Source organism: Caloenas nicobarica, chromosome 3 (genome assembly GCF_036013445.1).
Source record: "Caloenas nicobarica isolate bCalNic1 chromosome 3, bCalNic1.hap1, whole genome shotgun sequence".
In the NCBI taxonomy this organism is placed as follows: domain Eukaryota; kingdom Metazoa; phylum Chordata; class Aves; order Columbiformes; family Columbidae; genus Caloenas; species Caloenas nicobarica.
This window is the reverse complement of record NC_088247.1, coordinates 122137898-122164478: the sequence shown is the minus strand read 5'-3', so window position 1 is coordinate 122164478 and position 26581 is coordinate 122137898. Positions and strand designations below refer to the sequence as shown.

Here is a 26581-nt window from a genome sequence, read left to right as displayed (position 1 = left end):
CAAGTTACGAGCAGTTTGTCATCCGTGTCAGTGCTGGGTAGAAATAAGAAGAAAATCTACTTCACCACGCTCAGGTAAAATGTAGTAAGTTCCACTGCCTTTTACTTGGTTACATACAGTCTAAGGTTCATTTACATCTGAAAAGTCACAGCCATTAGGGAGGTATGTATGTGGAAGAGACAGAAATAAAGGGACTTTTACATTTCCTACAAATGGTGGCACTTGAAAATCACGGAGCTTTTTTGGAATGTGAACAAACCTCTGGAGCAGCTCCTTGAAGCCCACACATAGTGACAAAGCCCGGCACCAACTTCAGGGCTGCTGCTTGCAGGGCAGCTGGTGAGCGGCTGCGAGGCAGACGGCGGCTGGGCCGGTGGCCACGGCCGGCTGCGGGACAGCCCACGGCCGGCTGCGGGACAGCCCACGGCCCGCTGCGGGACAGCCCACGGCCCGCTGCGGGACAGCCCACGGCCCGCTGCGGGACAGCCCACGGCCCGCTGCGGGACAGCCCACGGCCCGAGGGACCGTCCTGTCCCAGGAGCTGGAACACCCCTCACCAGGCAGCAGCTCAAACCAGAGATCTTAAAAAGACCCCTCAAATCTTGTGCCGCTCTGGCATCTATCAGTCTGTACGGAAAAGCAAGAAAAGCCCAGGTCTTTTTGTCTGCCTTGACAGCAGCCTGGGAAATCCCAGCTCTGACAGCCGAACATCCGTGACTGCCCCCGGTGAACTGTCAAGGCCTCGCTCTCCAGCACAGCCCTGACAGGGACGAATCTCTGAGGGCTTCTCCGTTTCCCTTGACAAGGCACAGGCTCTGCCTTTTAACTTTGCCGTTTATTATTTTTAGAACTCCTTGCTCAGCTCAGGTAATTACAAGGATTCTGACACCTGCCTGTTCATCCTTGCAGGTCGTGATATCCATGAAGCATCGTATGTTAATGTGAGTGACACTGCCTTATTTGTATTCATCTCTGCATTAACTCAGGCTGCAGATCCGTCTATGACTTTCAGCAAGAAGCCGCTGCAGGGCCCCTGCGCATCTCCTGGAGACGTGTCCCCACGTTACACTGAAGCAGAGCGCTGGCCTGGACGGGGGTGTTCGCCTGGGACCGAAGCAACGCGGCCCTGGTGCTGCGCCCAGCCCTGCGCCTCAGCTCAGGCGAGGGAATCAAGCACTCTCCCCTCCTTGCTAGATAAAAGAACTTCTTTTTCGCAGCAGCGGCACTGAAGAAGAAATACATGTGAGGCTGCACAGGGACGAGAACCTTCAGAAATGGGGGACCCACCACAGACACACACTTACTGAGCTGCTGCACTGCATTCATTTCTCACTCATACTCACCTCGTTCACATGCAACTCTCTTTTGACGGATTTTCTCTGCCTGGCTGTTTTTTGCCCTAGTGTTAATCAGCTTACCAGCATCCACTTGTTTTGCTCGCTGCTGCACACAATTCCTTAGCCTGCCCGGCAGTACTTGGAGGCCTGATTTTCATCAGCACCATTCCCACAGCAAAACATGGGGCTGTGCCTGAGCTGAGAGGCAGGGGCTACAACTCCCACAGCCAGGCTTCGGTGCGGCTGAGAGGGCGGCAAGTTCCTGGTGGCACTTGGACCCACTTTGTAACTCAGACACAGCATCAGCCGGGCGGGCTCTCGGAGGCTGCCCGTCAGTCCCCAGCCCTCACCAGTGGGATGATTCTCCTGGCATCTCAATTGCATCCATGTCACATGCCTCCCAGCCACATCCTTCCACACTACTGGCCTCTTGGGGATACTCTTCCAATGCATTTCACACCTTCTCTCAGGTAATTTTGTCCCAACCAAATCTCCCTCACCCGCTCAGTACAATGTCCCGGGCTCACGATCCCGCTGTCACTGAGGACAAGCGCTGGCAGGAGGGCCGGAGCGCTCTGCCGGCCCCGCTGCGGCCCCGGGGATGCCGCCAGGAGCGTTGGGCCGCCGGGAAAAAGGGCAAAGGGAGCGCGATGTTTGTGACTCAGAGGCTGCAGACTTCCTATTGTTTGAAAGGTCATGACCAGACAGAAGGTGGGAAATAGCAACTGTGTGTCTAATATTCTGCACAGGCTTTTGCTGTTAAGTGTATCAGTCCTATAGCAATTGTAATGAAGTTATAAGGCAAGACGGAATTTCTTAAGGTAATTACTGCCATCTTCCAGCAGCATTTACAGAGAGAGGAACTGCCCAACCATCAGGACTTGCAAGTTAATTTTCACAAAACTTCCCTTGTTTTAGGCATTATTACATCCTACCTGCAATGAGCAAATCAGTCAATCAGAAGCTAATAATCATTAGCTGCAAATCAAATACAGCAGAGATCACAGGGTAGACTTTTCCCCCTTGCTGCTCCCCCAGTGACCATCTGACAGACTCGGACATGAACCTGTGAGCCAGTCATGCTTATTCCCACCTTACAGTCCCTGGAGAAACAGGAACATTGGTGAGAGCAAGGTCCAAACACCTCTGGCTGTTTGGCGAGGAGCTGGGGTCGGAGAGCTGCAGCGGCACGAGGAACGGCAGCAAAGGGAAGGTCTGCAGGCCGAGGGAGCAGCCACCTGCTCCCGCTCCTGCTCCGCTCCTGCTCCTACCGGGACAGCCCGGGGTGCCGGGGAAGGGCAGGCGGGCCTGGCCGCCAACGCCCGGCCAAAGGCACCAGGGAGGAGTCCCTAACCCCGCGTCCCCTCCGAGCGCACTGAACCACTCTGCAACAGCTGAAATTTCAGAGAATTCTGCAGAGAAAGGCCCTGCTACCTGTGCAGCATCCCTGGAGAGCCGGCAGGCAGCTGGCATCAGCCAAAGGCTCCGTGCTGGGACCGGCAGCACAGGGGGATGTCCTGGACCAAATGCTATGGAGACGCTCCCTTCTGCACCCCATGGTGATGTCTCCCTGCCGCTGACATGCTGGGGTCACAGCTGTCCCAACATACCACAAGCACCCAGATCAGTCTCCTGACACAAGCTCTGCTGAGTACCTCTTGGAAAAGACACCAGAGTCCCCCAACGTGGCATTTGGGCTTGCACAGGTTTGACAAATACTAAACACCTCTCCAAACTGAAGCGAAACATAAAATATGAGCATAGGCCAGACCAAAAAATTCCAGGCCTTAAAATACATGTCTCTCTAAGCCAGTAATTGCCGAGCAGCTCTGATCTAACAGACTCACTGGGAGGAATGCTTCCCTCCAATTACCAGCCCCCTAATTTTACCACTGGTTAGCCATTCTCTGCAGAGTTCAACCATCACTCCGGCTCCTGGTTCGTACATTGTGGACCAACTCAATTTATTCTCATTATTTCCCTGAGAATATTTGCTTTTTTAAGCAGCTCTGGATATTTTCATTACTGCGGCAGCAATCTGTCTCTGTGACATTCTCAGAATGGAAACGGTGGACACCCTCTGAACCTCAGGACAAAGCCAAAAATATTTCCCTGCTCAACTGGTACTCATAATTGTCCATGAGTTATTCAGATCAGTGTGTCTTTTTAGCTCAGATTCCCGCAGAGCCAAGGCAGCAGGACCGCAAGGACCTGCACTTGCAGACATCTCCCGGATCGCAGGCGAGCCTGTGCAGGACTCGCAGCAGAACTCAAGGACTGGAAGGGTAAACATCTCGCAGCCTCCTCAGACTGGCCAGTCCTTGTCAGACATAAAAACAGATCTTGTGATTTCCCTTGCTTTTACACTAAAAATGATTTAAGAAAAAATCCTACCAGTAGTAAGTCCACAGTATTGATCAGTGTGCGAATTTTGACAGAGAAAACTTGACTTCAAAGGGTGATGGTGTTTTGTGGTGATTAGAAGCTGGACTTGTTTTGATGTTGATAGAAATCCACTTTCAACTCTTCTGATTGCTGGACAGAAACGAAGCGAGCAGCTCTGCTTCAAGCTAAGCACTTATGAGCTGCTTTGCTAACCTTGGTGCCCAGTGCAGGAATACTGATTCCATGCACGCTGCTGGCCTAGTTCTGGGAAATAAAGTTACTTTGGGAATGACAAATGCTTGTAGAGCTCGTCAGACCTCTCCAGGAGACCAAAACGGTTATGGTGTAACAGGTGGCTCTGGCAGCGCTTCTTCACAAGCACAGGTTGATGCTACGTAGCAGCATCGTGGAGACAAGGCATGACACTGAGAACAGGACACAGTCACCTTTGGTGCTTTCTGGTTAACAAACAGACCACGTGGTTAAAACAAACCACATCTGCTTGCACAAGGGTTACATATTTGCTATAAATTCACAAGTCTCTGATTCCCAACATAACACCACTTGTATTAGCGGGGGAGCTGAAAATGAATCTATTTTGCTTTATCTCTTAGAGTCACCCTGTTTTCTGCCAGTGCCGAACAGCCCAGCAGAACACCGCAGGGAAAAGGAGCCTCTGCTGCCCTCCCGGTGGGCGAACGTCCTCCCGAGGGCGGTGACGGAGCACAGGGAGCGCGGGGAGCGCGGGGAGGACGGGGAGCGCGGGGAGCACGGGGAGGACGGGGAGGACGGGGAGGACGGGGAGCACGGGGAGCGCGGGGAGGACGGGGAGCGCGGGGAGCACGGGGAGCGCGGGGAGGACGGGGAGCGCGGGGAGGACGGGGAGCACGGGGAGCACGGGGAGCACGGGGAGCACGGGGAGCTGGCTCAGCTCCGCTGTGGGACCCTCTGCCGCAGCACCCCCTCTGTTCCGGGGTGCGCAGGGGCTGCACCAGCCCAGTGGCTGGCATCAAGCTCTCCTTAAAATACTTCTCCACAATTTTACGTGTTTTCCACCAATGGTCACAGATCAATGAAGAAAATAAATAACATTCCAACTCTCCCCTCCCAAAACTCCTCCACAATCCAGGAGAAGGGGGGCGGGGGGGCGGCAAAAAGCTCATGAATGCAATCTTAAAGCCAAGGGTCAGTAACTACTCCAGTCTGAATTACTTGTTGTCAGGGAAATTAAAGCTTAAAAGATTAAGACTCATGCAAGCTAACTGTATGACAGAACTAGGTTAAAAATAGATTACAAAAGTCCCAGTCTCTCCAATAAACAATGTTCTACCTGGTTATTAAACCTCTGTTCAGTTTCCCCGTCTCAGCCCTTTGCTATTTGTAACAGCTACTTCTTAGGTATATTTTCACACTGAGGTAAAACTGAGCACACATCAGTGATGGCTCTGAGAGGCATACCCAGCCTGCACGAGGCTTTACCGTGACTTGGACAGAAGAGAGCTTTCTAAATTTAATTTGTTTCCTCAGGTAAAATCATAGAATCATAGAATAGCACACTGGAAGGGACCACAAGGACCACCTCGTCCAGCCTTTCTTGGCCAAATGCAGTCTTGACAAGCTGGCCCAGCACCCTGTCCAACTAAATCCTAAAAGGATGCAGTGTTGGGGAATCAACCTCTTCCTTGGGAAGATTATTCCAATGGCTGTTCTCGTCATTAAGAATTTTCCTCTTGTGTCCCAGAGGGACACCACTGGAGCAGAAGGAGGCAGGTCAGACGGTCAAGACAGTACTTTTTTACTCCAGTATATTGAGGAATGACACTTGGCCACCAACTAGACCCCATGATGGAGGAAATAACTGGAAGAGCCTCTTAAAAACTAAATGTCTCTGGCACGACCCAGCATTCATGGTCCCCTGCTCCACCCAGAGCAGCTTGTCTTGTTCTGGGGAAAAGTGAAATAGAGAAAATAGAACTCAAATGAAAAACACAGCAGTTAAGTGGTAATTAACAAATCAATCTATGCAGATTAAAAATTCCTGTTTAATGCTGGAGTGACTTGCAACTCATGGTTATACTGCTTTCACTTAATCACTTTTCACTAAGCTCTTCTCATCCTTCATCCTCTTCTGCAACACCACGAAAGGCTGTGGGATGAGGACAGAGGAGGACGGGCTGACATGCAGGAGAGAGCAGCAGAGCTGCAGAAACGGGAAGAATCTGGCTGGAGGGATTTTAAAAACTGAACAAACTCTGCTTGTGCTGGCTTGAGCAAGAGGTGAATTAAGCAAGCACTGACTGCTTCCGAGAATCCCACATCCTCGCCGCCAAGGGTGACAAGAGGGCAGTGGAGGAAGGAAGAGTTTGCAAAGCACAAACAGGAGAGTGAGAGCAGACAGGACAGAGAGATGGAGGCTTGGGGGGACCCGGGGCTGAGGTCAGTCTCCCCATACACGGTCTGTTTGCAGTCATGGACAAAGCCTAACACATCACGTTGCAGACAGCAGGCTCCTTGACTGTATCTCCTCCCTGCTATCCAACAGGCAGCCCCACAAAATGCTGCTGAACTTCTGTTTGAAGGGCTGAATTTGCTGCCATTTCATCTCTTGCAGCATCCTCTTACTTTTTCGTACCCTCTCTTTGGCAGTAGAAAGCAAACCAGACAGAGCAGCTAAATAAACGATGTTCAGGTTATGTGACTTAGCTATACAATTGAAAAAAATTGCATTAGTGTCACAGGTGTATGGACAATGGAGCAAAGAGCTACAGACACATCCAACTTGCGCTACATCAGCATTTGGGGAATGGGGACAGTTCTTAATATATTTCCATACACTAAAACTATCTACCGGTTAAAATTTGCACCTACTACCAGATGAAATAAGGCGAATCTTCCTCGGTGTGTGTGTGCAGGTAAGACATCAGCAGAATATTACAACAGAATGCAAGAATCAGGAAGGAAAACCTTCTAAGGCTCGCTGCCACAGCCAAGTGTGCTGCACTGGGCCATCCACAAGCGTAAACTTTCTCTCTAAACATGCCTTGGTCAGAGATTTTAAAACTCATCAGAGGTTGAGTTCTTCAGCTTCCAGAGGCCCAGTTTAAGATATTTCAAAAAGAGATCTGATTTTCAGAGTGCGGATGCTAGGTTAAAAATCCAGCTTTTGCAGGCGGTTTTGGTTTGGCCATCAAAAATGCAGGTAGCCTGCATCGATTTTGAAAACTGGTCCTCCTGCAACAAGGATAAAGACCTCAGGAGATTTCATTGCTCATATCAGTGAGAAGAGACAGAAAAAAAAACAACCCTCCAGTTCAGAATCCTCACTGGTGATCTGCATAGTGTCATCAACACTAATTGGAAGAGGAAAATCTAGTCACTTTCAGGCTACTGAAATACACATTTCTACTTTTCAGTAAAGAATCATGGCACAAATATTTTTTATATGATCTGGAACCACCTTGTTTTTGAAATTCATAGGAAGCCCACTAACTCTTAAGGGTCTGGTGGGCAGAGGTGTCTCTGACTTACCCTGCATTTGAAACTTTTTCAAATTTTCAGCACTGCTTAAAAAAAAAGAAGGGAGACAAATGGTTTATAATACTTAACACTAGCAGAAATGTCTTTATGGTTGTTTAAAGCAATTTTGCTTGCTTGCATTTGTTAATCCTTCCCTAGAGTCAGTAGCACACACACGTTCAGCTCTGCGCTGGTGCATGAGAGCCACATGGTTAATGTCCCCAGTCTGTTGACATGATTCAAACCAACCCACTTTCCAGCCCAACTTGTCCTTTCTGGCTGGGCCACAAAGAAAAAAGGAGCACAACAATACATTAAAGCTGATTTTCACCTACATCAATTGTTTTTTTAGCATGAGAGCAGCTCTTCAGGAGCATTACAACACTACCAGAGGTATTTGGAGACCCTGAGGTGGGGCCTGACGGCAGATGGTACAAACACGGTGTGCAGCTCTTGGACACCCATCCGCAAGCAGCTCAGTCTGCAGAACAGTCTGACTGCAACCACCTGCAGGACTGGGGCGCCAGCTACCAAGGTGATCAATTCCTCAAAATTTCAAAATTAAATACACAAATAAAGAAACGAAGTGGAAGCTTTTCTCATCGCTGCCTTGCTTGAGGGCTCTGGCAGCTGCTCCCAAGCGCCCTCAGCCTGACTGCTCAGCATTAAGCGCTTTTCCCCTTGCACAGAACCAGCTCCTGGCAGCATCTTCTGTGAGCCAGGGCAGGAGACGGGCAGGCTGAACGGAACAAATCCCGAGTGTCTGCGGGCTTAGAAGGGACAGCATCATGCTAGGAAAACCAAGCAAGCACTAAGTGTCAGGAGATGAGTTAGCTCAGTCACTTGCTTCGTTCAGGTCAAGAACGGCCCGAGGGATGAAGCCCGGGCTCGCAAGGGCAGAGGGGTTTGTGTGTCCCCTTGCAGGCCAGAACATGAGCTGGGGCCCAGGAGCGGACGCGGGGCTCCCGTGGTGCAGCACCGAGTGCTCCAGCAGAGCGGGGCTGCAGGGACACCAAGGTGGCCACTGGAACCAAGCCCAGCAAGGAAACCCCTGTGCAGTGGGAGCAGCATCTGGAGCCGGAGGGAGCTCCCTCTGAACACAGAACATGCCACGGGATGCTACATATGCAGGGGAAAAAAGGGGCCCGTGCCAGCTCTCACTGGCCCTTAAAATGACAAGTTATTTTTTTGTGTTTAATCTCTCTGTGCCTTGTTTCACCATCTCTAAAACATCCTTTCATCTCACAGAGGTCTGGGGAAAATTAATTAATTGATCATCAACTGCCCAGATACAGTAGCAATGAGAGCGACAGAAGTTCAAGAGGAAATTAATAATTCTGTCTCTGGAACGGGGCTGGAATAGATTCTGGTAAATAAGGCAGAAGGGCACACACTGAACAATGAAGAGAAAACAAAATAATGAATAGCTGCTCATTAAGTGAGCAGAGTCCATTCTGTGCACTGAGGGAGGCAGGGACCCTGCGGAGAAACCAGCATGGGATCACATAATTAAAGACTGTATAATAATGCACACACACTAGGGGGACAAATTAAGGTTGCACAAGGAAGCTTAACACTGCTATTTTCTAACTTTCCAGTGTTTGACTTTCAACCTTAACAATGTTCTTTTAATGCAGTTTTTAGGTGTGTAGTGTCATATAGAGGTGTAGGCACCATACTTCCCTCCTCTAGTTCCAGCAGTGAGATGTCTACTCTGATTTATTCTGAGAAGTGTACATCTACCAGCCATTAAAGGTTTAGAAAAATAATCAATTAGAGTTGGTCTTCAAAATAAATGCATACCAAACTTTTTGGGGCTGCGGGTTTGTTTCTTTTTTTAAACAAGGCACATGTAGCTAAACCCAGTATTTTCTTAAGCCAAAGAACAATACATTCAACATAGCACATACATACTACAGCCTAATTTAAAGATAAAACATATCCTGGACAGAGATGGTCAGTATTTTTCACTTCAACCTTTCACTAGGTTTTTTTTTTTTTTAAAAAAAAAAAGTGTCTTTCTCATGATACCAAACAGTTCTGCAAACTCCAGTGTGTACAGCAATGCTGGGGCCAGCAGGTGTCACAGGAAAGCACAGGTGACATTACTGCCACCCCTCCGCAATCCCCCTGCGAAATCAGCGTCAAGATCATTTTGAGACTGTCTCCCCTTGCCAGAGGCATCCCACGTGTAAAACAGAGGGGAAACAGAGCATCAGCCCTTCTGTGTCCACCCCGGCCAGCCGCAGCGGCCACCTCCCCACAGCACGGTGTTAATGACGGGTTCTGACCAACACGAACGGCACATGAGCATCATCAGGTTCAAACTGCCGCAGGCGCGGGCTTAATTCTCTGCTCCTCTCCTCCCTCCTGACAAACCCGAAAGCCTTCCAGCCTCAAACCAAGATACCTGAACGCCGCTTTCCAGGGCAGGACTCCCAGAAAACAGGTCTTTGCCCTGAGCAGCCTCAAGGGATGCTCACAGACAACAAAGTTTGGCTGGTAAATCCCTGCCCATCGACTCACCGGTTTCACCTGAACACCAGAGCACTGCAGCTGCTGGCGGTGCAGGTCTGAGCTCAGAAGATAAACTCGCTCTGAGCTGGAGCACAGCACGCGGCTCAGACCGACGGCCAGCTCCAGGCTCACCTGGGCCTTGCAAGGCAACTCAAAACTGAGACGCAGGTCCCCAGCAGAACTGAAACCCAACAGCCAACCCAATTTAGCACCTATGTTAGTGCATCTGTAGAGACATTACTGACAATCAAACCAAACTCCTATTAATACTAGCACACATACAAAAAGATTAATGACTTCTTGGTGAAGGCCTGGAAGTAGGAAAAAATGAAAAGCACAAACCAAAACAGTTTTATCTAGAATATCTGAATTATTTAAACTGAGGTTTCCTACTTGCTTGTTTAAATCATGATTCCACACAGCAGCGTCAATCATTCCAGTTCTCAACCCCCTTTGTGGGTTACACTGCAGCAAACAGAAGTGACTTGACGAAACCACACGCAAATCACTAGCAGAGTCAGGGAAAGAAAGACGTTGGGACAAATCAGTCCAAATCTCAGTTCTTGGCTTGGAGGAGACTCGCAGACCATGCTCAGGATGACTTACAGCAGCCAGTCCCTCCTCTGAACTCCTGAAAGCTGCTGCACCTGGGAGGTGAAGGCATTTACGGGAGCACCTCAGCTGTGTTGTACCCTTCAGAAACAAACACCTCCCACCTGCAAACAGTCTCTAGAGAAGACTGACATTGTCCATCAACACCCAAACTCTAGCAAACCCTTCCCAGGGGAAGCTGTGATTCATAGCTACTTTTTAGTAGGTTTGAGGCATGCAATCAATACCATGGAGAGTAAAAATCAGAAGAATTAGCTTCTCTGCCATTGTGCAAAACAGTTAATTGTCTTCATTTGCTTGAAAAAAGCAACCTGGGCAAAAAGTCCTACCGATGACAGAAGAACACCTCTGGGGAACACAGCTCCATGCCCTGGGAAAGCTTTGGTCATTAAAAATTGGTCTGAATCAACAGAGCTTTCACAGGAAGAATTACAGCAGAACCATCAACGTACTGAGCATGTGCAGCTTCCAGCTGCATGTTCTCATGGAAATCAAGGGAGCTGAGGTGGCCAAAAAGCAGCACTGTGGGCTTTTCCCGAGCTTCCCCACAGTGAAATGTTCACTTTCACCCTGAAAAAGCTCATTGCTAATGCAAACACAACTGGATTACAACATTTCCCAGGAAGCCAAATCTCTCTGCTTGCTTCCTCATACTGACCAAGTCATACCGGCCCTTCCCTTCAGTTCTTCTTCCAGAGCTAGTTATCCTACTGCCCTGTACTGATAATGTTATCTTGCTTCTCTTCTTCCCAAGTAAGTCTGCACAGTAATGTTTCAAAGAACATTCTATGAGATTGTAAAAATACTGGGCATGTTGGCAAGTGCTAAGGTGAATGCAGATTCAGATATTTAATTATACAGTCAATCATGCCTACAATTCAGACAGCAGCTCAGATCTCGCAATTACTTTAATTTCAGATGAACAGCTTGTGTTGTCATAGGTAGTTTGACACGCTGGAAAACAGTCAGAAATTATACTAGGAATGGCTAGCCTTACTGCTAGTGAGGAAAAATTTGGGGCATCCTCGGAAATATTGAAAACCTGACTGGACAAGGTCCTAAGCAACCTGATCTGACTCTGAAATCAGCCCTGCTTTGAACTGGGGGGGTCAGGGTGGTGAGGGCTCCAGATCAGAGACCTCCAGAGGTCCCTTTTGTGCTTCTGGATATAATCAGTGAGGTAAACCACACGCAGAGACTGTAACTTTCTTAGACAAGTTCATAAGTCATGCCAGTTGCCAACAACACTGTGCCAGCTCAGCACGTGCATCTGGAACTGTCTTGCACAAAGGCAGCAGCTCTTTTGATGCTCCAGAAGTGTCATCGTTCTTCCAGAGGCATCCTGCATGGCTCAGTGAAGTGCACTTTTACCAGCCACAGGCACTTTCCTGGCTCCTTTGGTCTAAAAGAACCACGTACAAATGCCACAACGCATTTTTCAATAGCTACCAAGATGAGGTGTTAAATAACCAGCTTTTATTCCTTTGACCACCCACATATCTTTGGCAGCTTAAAAAGCCTGAGCTGACGTTTGCTGTTCTGCTTTTCACTTCAGAAATGCAAGAGGGATAGTATAGGGCTCTATTGAAAAGAACAAAGACAGAGAAATTTGTGGCAAGGTTGTGAACCCAGCAGCTGATTTCACAGTACAGTCAAGGCACAGGATGAAGCAGGAACTGTTAGGAATCATTAAATGCTCTTACCTGTCCTGCAAAAAGCCCACACACGCCAATAATACAGAGAATGTTAAATACAGCCGAGCCTACGATGGTTCCAACGCCTACATCTCCTTTTGTGATAAAAACACCTGAAAAACAAGTTCAAGGCAATTTGTGTAAATTGCAAAGAGCAGAATTTTTCCACAAAAAATTGCAGACCTCATACCCCATTAATTAATCTAAAGAATGTAGAGTTCTGCCACTTTTTCTCATATTTAATAGGGCAACTTGCAGCACTTGCTTTCTGAGGGGACCTGGATAGATTGTCTCATGAAAACCAACTACCTTAGACATGTCTAAGTCACCCACCTCCTGGTTTTGTGACCCAGCGTTATGGCAGTACACATCGTAAGAGACAGCAAGCTCCACGGGAGCAGCTGGTGGCACACAGATCTGCAGGAAATTATGTCCCACGCGATGCCCCCCACCAGTACTCTGCTCTCCCCATGTCCCCATCCCTACCGGCTCCCATGGTGGTGGCAGCCGGAGCTGCCTCAGAGCTGCCAGACACCAGCGACCCGCCAGCTGAACGGTGCCTCTCGGGGTGAGTTATGGGGCCATGTTACAAACTCCTTTCAGAGCTCTTCTATCACATTTGGTTAAAATTTGTCAGCGAGGTTATGGTGAGGGAGGTGAACTGACAGACACATGCATCATGGTACTGCACAAAATTCTTTCCTTACGAAGTCAGCCTAAAAATAACACTCCGTCTCCTGCTGGCTGTCAGTTTGTTTAAATCCACCACTTGCTTTTAAGGCTCCAACAGTATTTCTCCAGCTCGCGTAGTTTAGATCTATTTTTCCCACTTTATGCGTCTCTCAGAACCGTGTTACACAGAAGCAGTCACCCGCCAAGCGACTCTCACTATCTGGTGGATTACAGCACAGCAAGATAATGATCTGACCGTCAGGGCTTCTCTAAGCTGCCTGAAGGAATCTGGCTTTATTTTCACCCTGCTACTGCACTATCCTTAACTGGAACAGAACCCCAACTCGGTCCAGCATCGGTTTCTAGATTTTGAGGCTTTGCTTGTGTAATTAGACCTCTCTGCAGAGTACACAGCTTTGCGTGAATTAATTTGTGCTCTGCATCTGATTGCTGTGACTGAAATAGAGGTATCTTCTAGAGAGAATATCTAATATCTAAGCTGAGAATAATTCTCCTTGGTGAAGGAAAGCCCACCTTAACCTCCCAACCACTGCTCTGATGATCACCTACCAACAGAGACGTGGATGAGTAAGACTGCAAGAACGCTTTCCCTTGCAGCAGGCAGCGTATGCACATCACCACTTTGTACCAGCTGACTGCAGTCCTCTCTGAGCTCAGGGCTGTTGAAGGACCACGCGAGGTTCCCGGGTTTCACACACTTAAGGACTGCAGAAGCCCCTGATCACACTGCCCGTAAGTGGAGAACTGCTTGGGTAGTGTGACGCTCTGACCAGCTAGTTGCTGTGAGAAAGCATTTCAAATCCTCTTCTCCTCCCCAGTCTGGTTGTCCCAAAGGGAATCGGTGTTAGAAGACTGGCCAGAGAGGAGGCGATTGCAGAGAACCTGCAGCTGGGGACACCAGGAGTTTGCCTGGGTACCAACCATCCTGGGGACAGCGTGGCAGGCAGGGCGGGGGGACGGACCGGGGGTTCTGCAGGTGCAGAGCTCGGTGCTGGGCAGCTTGGCCGGGCTGAGCCAGGCAGACCAAGGGACAGGGAAGCGGAACGGCCTGCTGGCCCTGGTGTGACGGGGTCAGATCAAACCACCGCCAAGGCAGCCCTGCTGGGGGACAATGGCGCTTCTTCAGAGTTGCTTCATCTCATGAGGATTCCTCGCAATTAGGTCTATGTGTGCCCACAGGGTATTGTAACAAGTGCTACGGGCACTGAGCAATCTGATTTCAACTCTGAAGAACAGCTAGGGAAACGTGGAGGTTTGGAGAAGCAGCAGCAGGTTAGTTACCTATGACAGATGTAAACAACTCAGGCGCAGAGCTTCCCGCTGCCATGAAAGTTGCCCCAGCCACGTCTTCGCTAAGATGCAAGCGCTGCAGTAAAACACATCAGAGTAATCGGTTACAACACTGAGAGGCTGAAGGAATTCTACTAGAAACGTTACACTGTCCACCAAGAGTGGGAAACTGCCAGTATATATAAAGTTTCACGTTAATGAATTTTAAGTACAGGGGGAAGAGTCACCACGGGCACTGGTTACTCAAATTAGCATCTCCATGTGGAGAGGGCAGTCTGTGGCTGTGATAACCTCCACAGAGGAGAGAAGGAGCAGTACTCTGGACAAGAGCACGGCAGCTCCACCACTCCTGGCTCCTGGTCTCCTCCATGACCCCAACAACACACACCTCATCCCATCTGCTTCGGCCTGTACACAGCAGGGATGAGCGCAAGCTTGGTTTGCCCCCAGATGCCTTCCCTGGTGTCCGTTCAGCCTTGGACATCTAACCTCTCCTCACCCCCTTGCACTTGGATCTCTGTCAAAGGTACTTACCTCCTACAGCCTTCTCCTGGCAGTGCCCAGGAACTACCCAAAATGGGGGTTTCTGGAAGTGAAAGCACCCACTGCTCTACGAAAACTTCCTCAGCATATGCTGTTTCCAAGGATTTACTCGGTTAATTACTTCCTTTATGTTTTCTGCATTCCCGCTGCTCCATCTGCACAAGTCACTGCTCAGCAAACGCGACGAGGCTGATGGAGACCACATGCCTCGCTGGCACCTTCCACGGTTTGACGAGTCGCTAAGAAAAGCTGCCCCGCCGCGGGGCTGCGAGCTGCCGGGCTGTCACTGCACACAGCGGCAGGAGCCAGGGGACGGGGGTGGCGGGGACGTGTCCCCCGCAGAACCGGCATCAGGAGCGGCCGGCCCCGCTGGCAGAGCGGAGGAACCCTTCCTGCCCTCCCTGCCAGCTTCAGCGTTACCAAAGAACACTGCACAGGGAATCCTCCCACCAACCCTATCTAGATTGAAGATCCCACAAAGGATATTCTAGGCCCACACGAGAAGGTAACTCTTATCCGCTGACCATACACACACAACAAAAAATTTTGTACATATGTTACAGGGTTAAGGAAAAAGGAAAAGATGCGCCCTCACCAGGAATGCTTTTTAAACAGGAGACCATAGCATCGCTGCACTGCTATAAAATCTTGTGGAACCTCATTAAACACAGCTTTATAGAAAATGTTTTTAAATAGGATTAAAGCCATTGTGGATTAAGTCCATAGGACCAGAATTAGATCCCCACAGGCCAGTTTCTTCTGCAGGATTCTCCATGGAAATATAGAGACAGTCATCCCGCAATAGCTGGTCTGCAACTTGATGGTGTCTTTTGAAAGAAAAGTCCATCAGCCAAGGAAAACCAGCTGTGCTGCACTTTCTGCAGGGATGGTTTAATTTAAAGCTATAGTCGATTCTCTCAAGGACAGTTCCTAGATAATTTCTTGCAACGCATATGACGATTAGGTTAATATAATAGAGCAGAAAATACAGCACACTACGTAGAAGGCAAAAATGGTATTTGCAGACAAATGTTTGCGATTGATGTGTGATGTTAGCTGCATCACATGAAGACTCCGTACCACCCGTGACTGAGAGAAGCTGGGCAAATGCAAGTACAAGCTGTTTTAGAAAACAAATGAAAATCAGGGCTTTATTGTAAGCACATCTGAACTAAAACAGAATGTGAATGTCTGCCATAGCAAGTGTTCTGGAACAAATTCTCATCTCAACACACACATTTGGGAGCACAAATGCCTTGTTGGTTTAACTCAACAACTGCTTTCCAAACTTGATGAAGCTAAGCCAGAAAAAGGGCATTTATTTTAGAATTAGTGCATCTAAACTGTGAGCGACTATAGGATAACTACTGGTTGAAACTCAAGACCAGAAAAGCCTTCAGGCGGGAGGTTTGAAATCTTTTGTGCTGGATAGGGCAGGTGGCAGCGGGATTGCTGGCAGCAGACCTGAGGTCAGCAGCAAGTCAACGGCTTTATGGCTGTTTGCAGGCCGAGCGCATCGCGTGTGCTGCTCCAAGTGCAGCCTCGCAGGCGTGAGCTCCTGCAAGGGGCTCTCTCCTGAGCTAATGAACAAGTGAACATTCCTGACAACATCCCAGGACTCATCGGGTGATGGAGGAGGACTCAGGGGGTGTCTCTCCCTCGCCAAGCAGCCCCGGCTCTCTCCAGGTCAGCCCACTCATGTCACAGGGTCTCTACGTGGGGAGAGCACCGGTTGGCGTGAGCCACGGAGGCATCATCTGTGGTCACTGGCAGTGACAAAACCTTCCCTTTCCTAGAAACATCAGACAGAGGGAACACTACCCAAAGCTGCAGAAGCCTTTGCGAAGTGACCTGAGCCTTTTCCAACACATTCCTGAGCATTAATATCAAGGACAAACCATGAAAAACTGGATGTTTCGAAGACGAGCCATTCTGGACTGATAAAATCAAAAGTAGTTGGCACAGGAAAAAGGCAAGCATATTTCTTTTGCTATCATGTAATTACAGAACTGCTTAATTATGCATAAAATACATAAATAAAAGGACTTGAATGCCCCCAAAAGTCACCTATCGGGCAAGAAAAAACCTTTTCTGGGAGAGAATGAAGTAGGAACAATAGGAACAGTAAAATTCTGACCCACTTATATAATCCATTTTGATAATCTCTAATGACACAGTATCTTCTGTCTGGACAGTAACTTCTTCATACGAGTCTGCTAGATCTAGTGTTCTATCGCTAACTTTTCTCTTTCATTCACGATTGAATAAAACTTGTTATTATAATATCATCTTATTTTATTGGTGGTGTTGGGTAACAAAATAGTTTAGAACTGTTAATGCACACGAGGAGTTATGTACCGCTGAGAAGACAACAAATAACCAAAAAGTAAAGATCTGGTCAAGTGAAAGCAGCGTTCTAGGCCCCAGGGCCTGTCACCACCGTGTTGAAGTCACGCGGGGGTGAGGTGGGGTGTGCGCTTGTTTTTCAGACATCAGGTGTCTGTCCAGACCCAAACACACCTGAGAACTTGTCAGAACAACAAACAGCACCACAGTTCTGCCACTTGCAGCTCTCTAACCGGCCGGGCGCGCGGAGACGCGGAGATCCTCGTCCACGGAACGCTGGTGGCCGAAAGGAGGGGACTCCTCCCGCCCGCCAGCCTCTCCTCAGCGCTTACCGCCAGTAAAGGTAGAAACGGTTCGCGCTGTGCACGGTGTTTGCTGTCACGATTTGCCGGTACAGTTGAGGACCACGGCGTCTGCAGCGCAGGAAGCAGAGGCGTGGAGAAGCGGCAGAGCGCGGCGCAGGCCGAGGCCCTGCTGGGCCGGCGCTGCCGCGAGCCGGCGGCGCGGGCCGGGCCTGGGAACCGCTGCTCCAGACATGCTTGTCACTATGGTGTGAATTGCCTCTATCTTTAAGAAGCGCTGTGGTGCACAGTTCGTCTGTTATTTGAGAGGCGACTGCTGGCTTTAAAAGAGAGCGCCAGCCAAGCGTGGCCACCAGCAGGCTCCCGGCCCAGCTCCTGCGAGCGCGAACGCGAGGCCGAGCCAACGCGCACGCGGCGCTGAGCAACCGAACGCTCCCAGACAACAGCAAATACACTATCAGCACGTCCTGAGGCTCTCAAGAGCTAATGCTAGAGCAGCACACAAGTTCAAGTAGCGTCTTTCAGTACTTACTTCGCAAATCTTTTCCAGGGAAGGGACAAAGAAATCATCGCAGACAATTGCCAAAGCATAAAACATATACACAGCCTGCAAAAGAAAAGAAAAAATGTTGAGTCTGGAGATTGTCAAGCAGAAACAAACTACAGCATCCCAACTCAGATTTGTTTTGGTATATACTTTTGAGAAAAATACACTCTTGCAGGAAGAATTCATGGCACTCTCTGGGATTTAATAGAAAGATCATGAAGCATCTATCCAAAAGTTCTTACAACCTATCAAAAGCTACCAACGTTTCATCATCATTATAATGACTATTTTTTTTTTCTTTAATACTCTGGGTATCACTAAGAGACACTTAAATACTTTTGCCTTCCTTTTTTTCCTCCTGTTGCACAGCGCAAGGCTTTTTTATGATAGTATTCTGTGAATATCTAAACTCTAAGGGTAACTTTTGAAATGCTAGTGTTTGACAAAGGGGAAAGGAGCTCGCTTCCCGCAACTGAAGCGCCCTGCCATATCATCTGGGATCCCAGTGATAATTCTTGCTAAACTTGACATAGGAACAACTTCCAAATGACCGAAACCCAAGGGGGGACACGAGAGCTGAAAGGACACCTAGCAAATCAGCTCTTCGATTTCATGCAAGCAGCATTTAATCTGTATTTCTGCATTATTAAACAGGAGGCACTTCTGCGCGATTAAACAGAACGCGCTAGGGCCCGATCCCGGCCCCGCGGGGCAGACGGCACAGCGTGGCTTCCATCCGGGCAGCCGAGCCCCCGTCCTCCCCGGGAGGGCCCGTCCTGCTCATCCCGCGCAGCGCGGCTCAGTGACGGCCGCGCCCCACAGCAACCAGAAAACAACCTGTCTGCGGGTCCTGCCAAAAACCTGCCGCAGAGATCCCGTTCCCAGCAGAGTGCAGTACCGGCAAAGGTTGATTTATTGCCACGTACTTGTGAAAGCACGCAAGAGAGATCCGTAGATTTTGGGCATGTAAACAGAGAGGCAAGGCTCAGGGCATCAGCCTGGAACAAAGTGCATGGCAGCAGCTGTGCACCAGCCAGCTGTGTTCGGGGTTTTTTTGGTGTTCTGGTTGTCTGCTAGTTTTTTTAGTTTGTTTGCGGGTTTTTTTCTAAGATAGAGTTTCTCACCTGTAGTGCTACCTGTACTGTGCCTGAAAGCTAACGGCCCAAGAAAGAAGTAATTTTGGCACCTGTTCCAACAAAGCAGGTGGGCACGCACCAATCCCTTTCTTTTTCACAGTGCCACTCACAGGCACTACAACATTACTCATCTTTCCACTCCCAAAGTGAGACAAAACTACTTTAAAGTTCAAAGAGAGCTCCATCTTTTTGTAACGCCTGCCATAAACCACTACAGAATTATTTTCACAAGTAGTGTAGTGCCAGGGAATAACCAGAGCTGAGAGAAGTGGCCAATGTTTGTAGAAAAACAGCCTCGTAATCCTATTGAAGCAGAGTTATTACCGCATCACCAGCTGATCCTTCTGCCTTGCTTGTCTTTGAAGTTTACTGTTGAAGCTCGGGTGATGCGAGGAGACCACAGCATTTTTTTTCTGGACGGAAAGCAGCAATAAAAATGGCCTCTGGGTTTTTGTTCTTGTTTCAGTCTTCCAGGAACAAGTTTAAAACGCCTAAACTCCCCCAAAATCCAAATTCTAACTTGCCAGAATTTAATTGCAACTTTGCTGTAAAAAGCTAGTAATTTCTGTGAAAATCTCAGGCATGACAATTGATTCAAGTATAATTCAAGTATACTTCTTGTCAGGGTCAGAGATGGGAATTTCATCATAATGGGTGATTTTGACACCATCTTGAAGATTCATGGCTAGACTGTCACTGAGGACAGTTTCTGTGCTCCTCTGCAACTATTCATGACCACGAATAAACATAATTTACACTTTATGAAACCCTTACAGGGCAAAACGGCCCAAAGCACCGCAGACACGAGCAAAGTGCCCGTTGTGCAGCTCTGCGGGGGCCGCAGAGACCTGGGCCTGGCAGAGGGAGCCGCTGCCTGACACCCGCAGACACCGCGCAGACAGACGGGGGAAGCCAGCGGCTCACAGACATTGTGCCTTGTAGGAAGGGGAGCAGAAGACGACCCAGAGCACTACGTGGCCAAATCCCACTGAAATACAATGGAGAGAGGGCGCCCAACTTCAGTGTGGATTTTTTGATCTGCTAATCATATTAATCTGCAGCGGGTCATGCCATCGTTTTCCCTTCCCAAACACACAGTAATGCCTTTCAAGAGCACTAATCTGTACCTCATCATCCTCTCCACTGGACATAATCCACAGCTACAGAGCGCGGGGCATCATCGGGTTGCTTGGGCTCCCGCAATCTGCTGCTGCAGCGGCAGCCAAGCTCTCCCCAAGGGGGCAAGGCAACGGGGACAGAGGGAAGACAACAAACCGAAAAAACACACACAAAAGCCAAACCGGGTCACGCAGCATCTGCCTCCACATGTGACACGCACGCACAGCCTTCACCTCCTCTGTGTTCTCATCGCTTTTTCAGATCACGCAAAATTACTGTATGGTACACAGTGCTCACCAGAAATACCATCGGTCTGGATGGACATCAGGTACAAGATGCCCATCAGTTGAAGTTTAGGAAAATCCTTCCGAGAGCTATTAAATGAGCATTCAAATGATGTGAGGGGTGGTTTTGCACTGTCTCCGATGCAAACAAGAATGACAAGACACATCCATGTCCCGGTCACCATTGGCAGGTACAAAAGCCACACGCTCTGTTCTGATCTGTAGAGGGCACAACCACAGTCCAAAAAGGTGACAAGGGCATCTTCTTTTGTCCACCCATGCTTACACACGTGCAGGATTGGGTACAAAAGGTAAACAGGGGACTAAAATGAGTAAGGAATAGAAAAGCGAGTGTGAAGAAACTGTCACCCTTTCTCTGATCCCCTTGGAGGGAGTGGGGAACACCACGCTGCTGTGTCTGCCGAAAGCGCCGAGCCAAAGCTGCTGGAGTCAGTACAGTTATTGCGGGTGACTTTGGCAAATTTTAACACCAGGCTGGTAGCACAGACCAGGCTGAGTCCACACTGACTTATGTGTTTCAGCATTTATTTTTGATGACCTCACTGTTGTCACAGTTCTGGTTTTGGCTGGGAGTCTTGCCTAATTTTATTTAACTGGCTTGAGTGCAATACAGTATAAAGTGTCAAAATCTGAAGAGTATCTTGCTGGAAAACAGCTTGGTTCACAAACTAAAGCACTGGCAATTACCCTTGGTAAGTGAACACAAGGACAATAACTGTTACTTGAAAGTTTTTGGGGGTTTTTTTGGAGCGGCTTTGTTTGTTTGGTTGGTTTTTAAACAAAAAAAACAAAATAAGGTTTAGAGTTTGGGCCAGCAGAAACACAAGCAAAAAATTTCATTTTATGTCAAGTCAGACTCATAAAGATGGAGCCCGGACACCAGTCCAGGCTGCTTTATGTGGAAAGAAGGAAGACGGCAGCACCAGGGCAAGCACGTCTATCCTGCGTGTCAAACGTGGGGAGTGCAAACAGCACGGCTTTAACGTTCTGCAGCCGATTAGGTGGTATCAGCTTCCACCCAACTTAACCTGAGAATCCAACAGAGTCCCGTCGCTTCTCCCTGCAGCACACCCAGTCTGTCCTGGTAGGGCCAGCATCTTCCTGTTCCACCCAAAACACCCGCTGGGGACGAGGGCAGCGGCCGGGGAACGCGGCTGTGCCGGGGACACTGGGCATACGTCTCAGCACCATTTAGTTGCGTTCGGCTCCAAGTGAAGACATGCAAGTCTTTAAACAGGCAACCTATTTAAAAGACACTCTTCCTCCCCAGACGGACATTAAAAAATTACAAAAATATAATGGCCTTGCATAAAACGATTACGAATACCAGATTAAGCATTACATTAGGATTGATTTTAAAATGATGTTTCTAACCAACAAGCATCAGAGAACTAATTGTAATCTCTATTTCAAAGGAGATTAAATATCTTACTCCAAATACATGTTCTGTTGCACAGGACATAAATAATAATTTATCCTGTTTGTCCAGCAGTCCTTTTGAGTTTCCCGTGCCAGTCTTCATACTCAGATTAAAACTTGCTTTACGGAGGTAAAGCAAGGCGCTTTTTATAAAAGAGCTGAACCGCTGTAGGAGTCAGCAGCTCCCGTGGGCTGTGACGGTCCCGGCTGCCCCGCAGAGCTCCTGCCCCACGGCTGGCGCCCAGACCCTGGCACCGAGCACAGGCCTTCCTCATCCCACCTGCACCACATCCCACCTAAAGCTCCATTACTGCAGAGAAACTGAAGAACAAAAACAAAAAACCAAACACACACAAAACCAACCAACCAACCAACCCACAAACCAAAACAACAAACCAAACAAAAACAACAGCAAAACAAAACAAACAAACAAACCTCCACAACCAACCAACCCACAACTGAACAACCCACAGAGTCCGAGTTTACTCGGAGCAGCAGCCTGCGGTACCACACTGTGCTCAACAGCAAACTCCATATCGTGTAGCATCGCTCAACTGAGCACGTCCAGGGCACTGGAAAATCATCACCCTAACGAGACAGCTCTGTGCTGGAGAAATGAGATGTGGCTGGTTTTTGACTCAGTGCAGAAACAAAGGCAGGACACCTCCAGAGCAACCCACGTTTTCAGAGCAGCCCGCAGCAGTGAGGCAGGTGCCCGCTGGACACTCCGCTCCCACGGCCACACCAGCGATGGGTGAGGAGCATGGGGACTGCTGAGCGCAGCCACCTCCGTCACCTGCCGGTCACCTCCATCGGCCGCCAGCCACTTCTGTCACCTGCCAGTCACCTCCATCGGCCACCAGCCACCTCCGTCACCTGCCAGTCACCTCCATCGGCCACCAGCCACCTCCGTCACCTGCCAGTCACCTCCATCGGCCGCCAGCCACCTCCGTCACCTGCCAGTCACCTCCATCGGCCGCCAGCCACCTCCGTCACCTGCCAGTCACCTCCATCGGCCACCAGCCACCTCCGTCACCTGCCGGTCACCTCCATCGGCCGCCAGCCACCTCCATCAGCCACCAGCCACCTCCATCACCTGCTGGTCACCTCCATCAGCCACCTCCGTCACCTGCCGGTCACCTCCATCGGCCACCAGCCACCTCCGTCACCTGCCAGTCACCTCCATCGGCCGCCAGCCACCTCCATCACCTGCCAGTCACCTCCATCGGCCACCAGCCACCTCCGTCACCTGTCGGTCACCTCCATCGGCCACCAGGCGCCTCCATCACCTGCCGGTCACCTCCATTGGCCACTGCCATCACCCGCCAGAGCTGCAGGGGAGCAGCTCAGCCCTCGCCATGCACACGCACAGACCCTTGCACGGCTGCACTGTCAGAAAGACAGGGACACCAGCAGGACAACACAGAGACAACACAACAGCGGGACGAGGACAGAGCCTGCAGCTGGGCCGACGAGGGCAGAGCAGCGATGGGCAGGGAGGAAAGGCAGTGCCCGGCCCATCAGGCTTGTCCTGCAGCGATACCCAAACCCTCGCCCTCTGCTGCCTGCAAAAATCTCACAGCTCACTCAGCAAAGCGATTTCCCTCCCACATCATGGGGTAACGGGTGCCCATTGCCCAGTGTCCATCAGCTAGGGGCCTACACAGGCACCAGCATCCATCTGCTGGAACAAACCAAAACCACCAAAAAAGCTAAAGGGATGCTTGGACGCCTGCACACGGTTGGGACCAACACTGAGATTGCAAAATGAAGCTCTCCAAAAGCATTCAAAGTGAAGCGCCAGGCAGCCCCTGGCTGCAGGCTGTGCGCTCCAGCCTTCAGCAGGGACCAGCACCGGGCTCCCAAACCCAGACCGGCACCTCTGGGTGTCCCTGTCCCCTGCAGCAGCCTCTTCCCACAGGGGACACGGAAACAACTCATGGCGAAGAAACCACTCGATGAGTTCCAAAGAAGCATCTAGAAGGAAATTAAACACTATTGCTCCAAACATGTAATCTGTTTTTAGTGGCCCACTTTTGCTTTAAACAGAAGTACGTTCAGCTCAGACCCAAAACTACTGCTAAACTGTTCCTGCCCATTTTTTCCTAGATTTTTGAAGTGTTTAGGGATTTACTTTCATATTTATGACGCATCAGATTATGTTAACTAATTCCGCACAGCCCCGCCGTGGGATCTGCTGGGGTCTTTGTGGTTTCACTTTTGTTAAACAATAGTGAGAAGACGCCTTGGCAGTCCCCTGGGAGGGTGTCTGTGACATTCCCCCAAGGCCCGCATTTATAGCATCTTCCCCTGGCTCTCTGGCTTCTGTTAAACCAGCTTTACCCTGATGTCTTTCAGAAATAAACATGAAAGTATGAGCAAAGGGAGAGAGGAAAAAGAACAAGTTTTTACAGAAATGTATAAAAACAGTGTAAGGGGAGGTCAATAAACGAGAAGCATGATGATGACCTGCTCATCATCACTCCATTGTTCTCCCTACAATTTAAAGTCCTTTTCACAGTCCAGTTTCCTCAAACCCACAAAGAAATTTCAATGGAGACAATGGGACTCTGTGTCTATATCCTTTTTTTCCCCACAAAGTGCATTTCTGTGTATGCTCTGATTTGATCATGTTTGGTAACTGTATTTATGCAAAGCAAAAAACAGAATGAGAGGTTCATCACCCAATATGATGACAACCCCTTTCAACCCAGACTGAAGAGGAAGGTTGCTAAATGCCAACAGTTGTCTATTTTCTCTAGTTCTCTAATTCTTGACAAAACCAGATTTCCCTTCATATTCTGAAGCAGGCCATTCCTCTTGAAATTTCAGTCCTCCAAACCTCATTTTGATACATGTTAAAAGTATGTTCAGCTTATTCAGAACTGACAAAAAAAGCCTGTGGAAAAATAGACTATCTTGAGAGCTATTATGAGGCCCGAATCACAATTTAAAGTAGACTGGAAAATAATCCAACTCATGGTTTACATAGTCAACTGCACAAGAATACTGTGTGATTTCATTCTTATTAATAATGAAAAAATACAGTCCAGGTCTCGTCTCTTTTAAATAGTCTGGAAAAACACATTCAGAGGTATGGATCACACAGAGATTAACAACTGGTTTAGAAATTCATATTTTTAATGGTCTCATTATAAACTTATTCCTGTAACTCAAGATTTTAAAAAATAGCTTTTGTGTTAAAAGGTAAGAAATGTGAGGTTACAAGGTAGCAGCCTACTGCTATAACCATCAGCTTTTGCCTAGAGGCGCTGCACAGGAGTCTGCTGGTTGTTTTTGAAGTAGAGAGAATTTAACTGCAGATGGTTAACTCCTGTCTCAAACAATGCTCAGAACACTCTTGTCTTACCCACAGTATAGTTACAAGGGTGCAAACAGCCTACCCACATTTTTCAAGACCACATTACGACGTTTACACGCTTTCTGTATGTTTTAAGAGCAGCTGATACAGCTCCTTGAATTAAGCTGACCAGCGGTGATGCTTTTGTGCCAAAACACCGCAGGAGCAGGTGTTTTGCAGCCAGGGCAGCCAGCACCAACACCGCGGCCAGGGCTGTGGGACCCAGGGCTGGCACGAAGGGACGCACTGGTTGCGGAACCTTCGGGAAAGGGTTTGTATGAATTGCTGGGAGCTTTCTTGTGGGTGCTGAAAAACCCAGTGCTCACTTTCCACACCATCTCAAGGCTCAGTGTTCCCATGGAAACCTGGAAGCCTTGAGCTTGCCAGACAAAGTTTATGGTAATGTTACTCAACAGCCATTTAGCTGAAATAGAATCATAACACAGAGCACTCGCATTACAACCTGCAATACAATCTAATTCATCCCTTAAAAGAAATCATGAATCATTGAACATAGCTAACGGTGACTGCTCATTTAAACTGACTAAAAATTACAAAATGCTTTCAAATGTTCATTAGAAGCAGGTATTTTCTTGGCTGCTTAAGAATGCCTCTTCTCCCCAAGAAGTATCAACTTGGCAGCTCTTCTTCAATTAAGACAACATTAAAAAAGAAAAGAATTGCCTTCATCTACCTAACAGAGGTCAAGGAATGGGTTTGGAGGGACTGTGCTACCCTCTGTGAGAGAACCGCAGCTGCTGAACACAAGGTCTTCTAACACTAGCCAAGTGTCTGGTGGACTGACAGCCCAGGGCTATTTACATAAATTTATCTTGAGTATCTTTAATTTTGGCCTTACCCATGCACACCACTTACACTGACTTGTTTGGGGCAGAGACCACAAAACTCCAAGCCTAAAATTGCTCAGAATTCCAATATTAGTAAGGTCTTTAAAGCAGCTTCTATTAAAGTCGTGTCAGCCACAGTGATTGCAGAAGAAACGCACAGTGACGGAACTTACACAAAGGACATGCAGGACCACAGCACCGTGTCTCCTGTCCTCGTTCGTGAAGATGTCATTGGGGAATTCATGGAGAGCTGCAAAAAGGGGGGAAAAAAGAAAGTTTAGATGTTTCATCAGCTACTCAAAACCACCACCTTGCTGTTAAGTGACACAATGAAAAGTTGCCCAAGCCCTTCTGCTGGGCATCAGTCGTACAACTGCCATGCCAGGGGCTCTTTGTTTTGCCTCCCTGTTAGTTTAGCTTAACTTGTCCCCTGGCAATTATGGCCTTTCCCCAAATGTTTACTGTGTCATTTGCTCCCTGTTTACGCTTTTCCCAGGGCATGCCCTGCCAGGCACTTCCAGAGGCAGGACGCTGGGCCAGGTGCCCATTGCGAAGACTTCCTAACTTGGGCACTTTTCCGAACAATAAAGAGAGGAGAAGGAGATGATTTG

The 26581-nt window shown here is 48.8% G+C and overlaps 1 protein-coding gene across 7 annotated transcripts in view; it reads right to left on the bottom strand.

The window, feature by feature from the left end:
* The window catches only part of RIN2 (Ras and Rab interactor 2), a 135863-nt gene extending 109661 nt beyond the window's left edge, over positions 1-26202 (bottom strand). For all 7 annotated transcript variants that reach the window (XM_065632913.1, XM_065632919.1, XM_065632916.1 and 4 more), the window contains exons 1-4: positions 26144-26202; positions 17768-17842; positions 14036-14120; positions 12071-12174 (exon numbers count right to left, since the gene is read on the bottom strand). In XM_065632913.1, the coding sequence (XP_065488985.1) occupies positions 12071-12174; positions 14036-14120; positions 17768-17833 (255 nt within the window). In that variant the 5' untranslated portion in view covers positions 17834-17842; positions 26144-26202. The remainder of the gene's footprint in view (positions 1-12070; positions 12175-14035; positions 14121-17767; positions 17843-26143) is intronic.
* Positions 26203-26581: the final 379 nt, after the last annotated feature.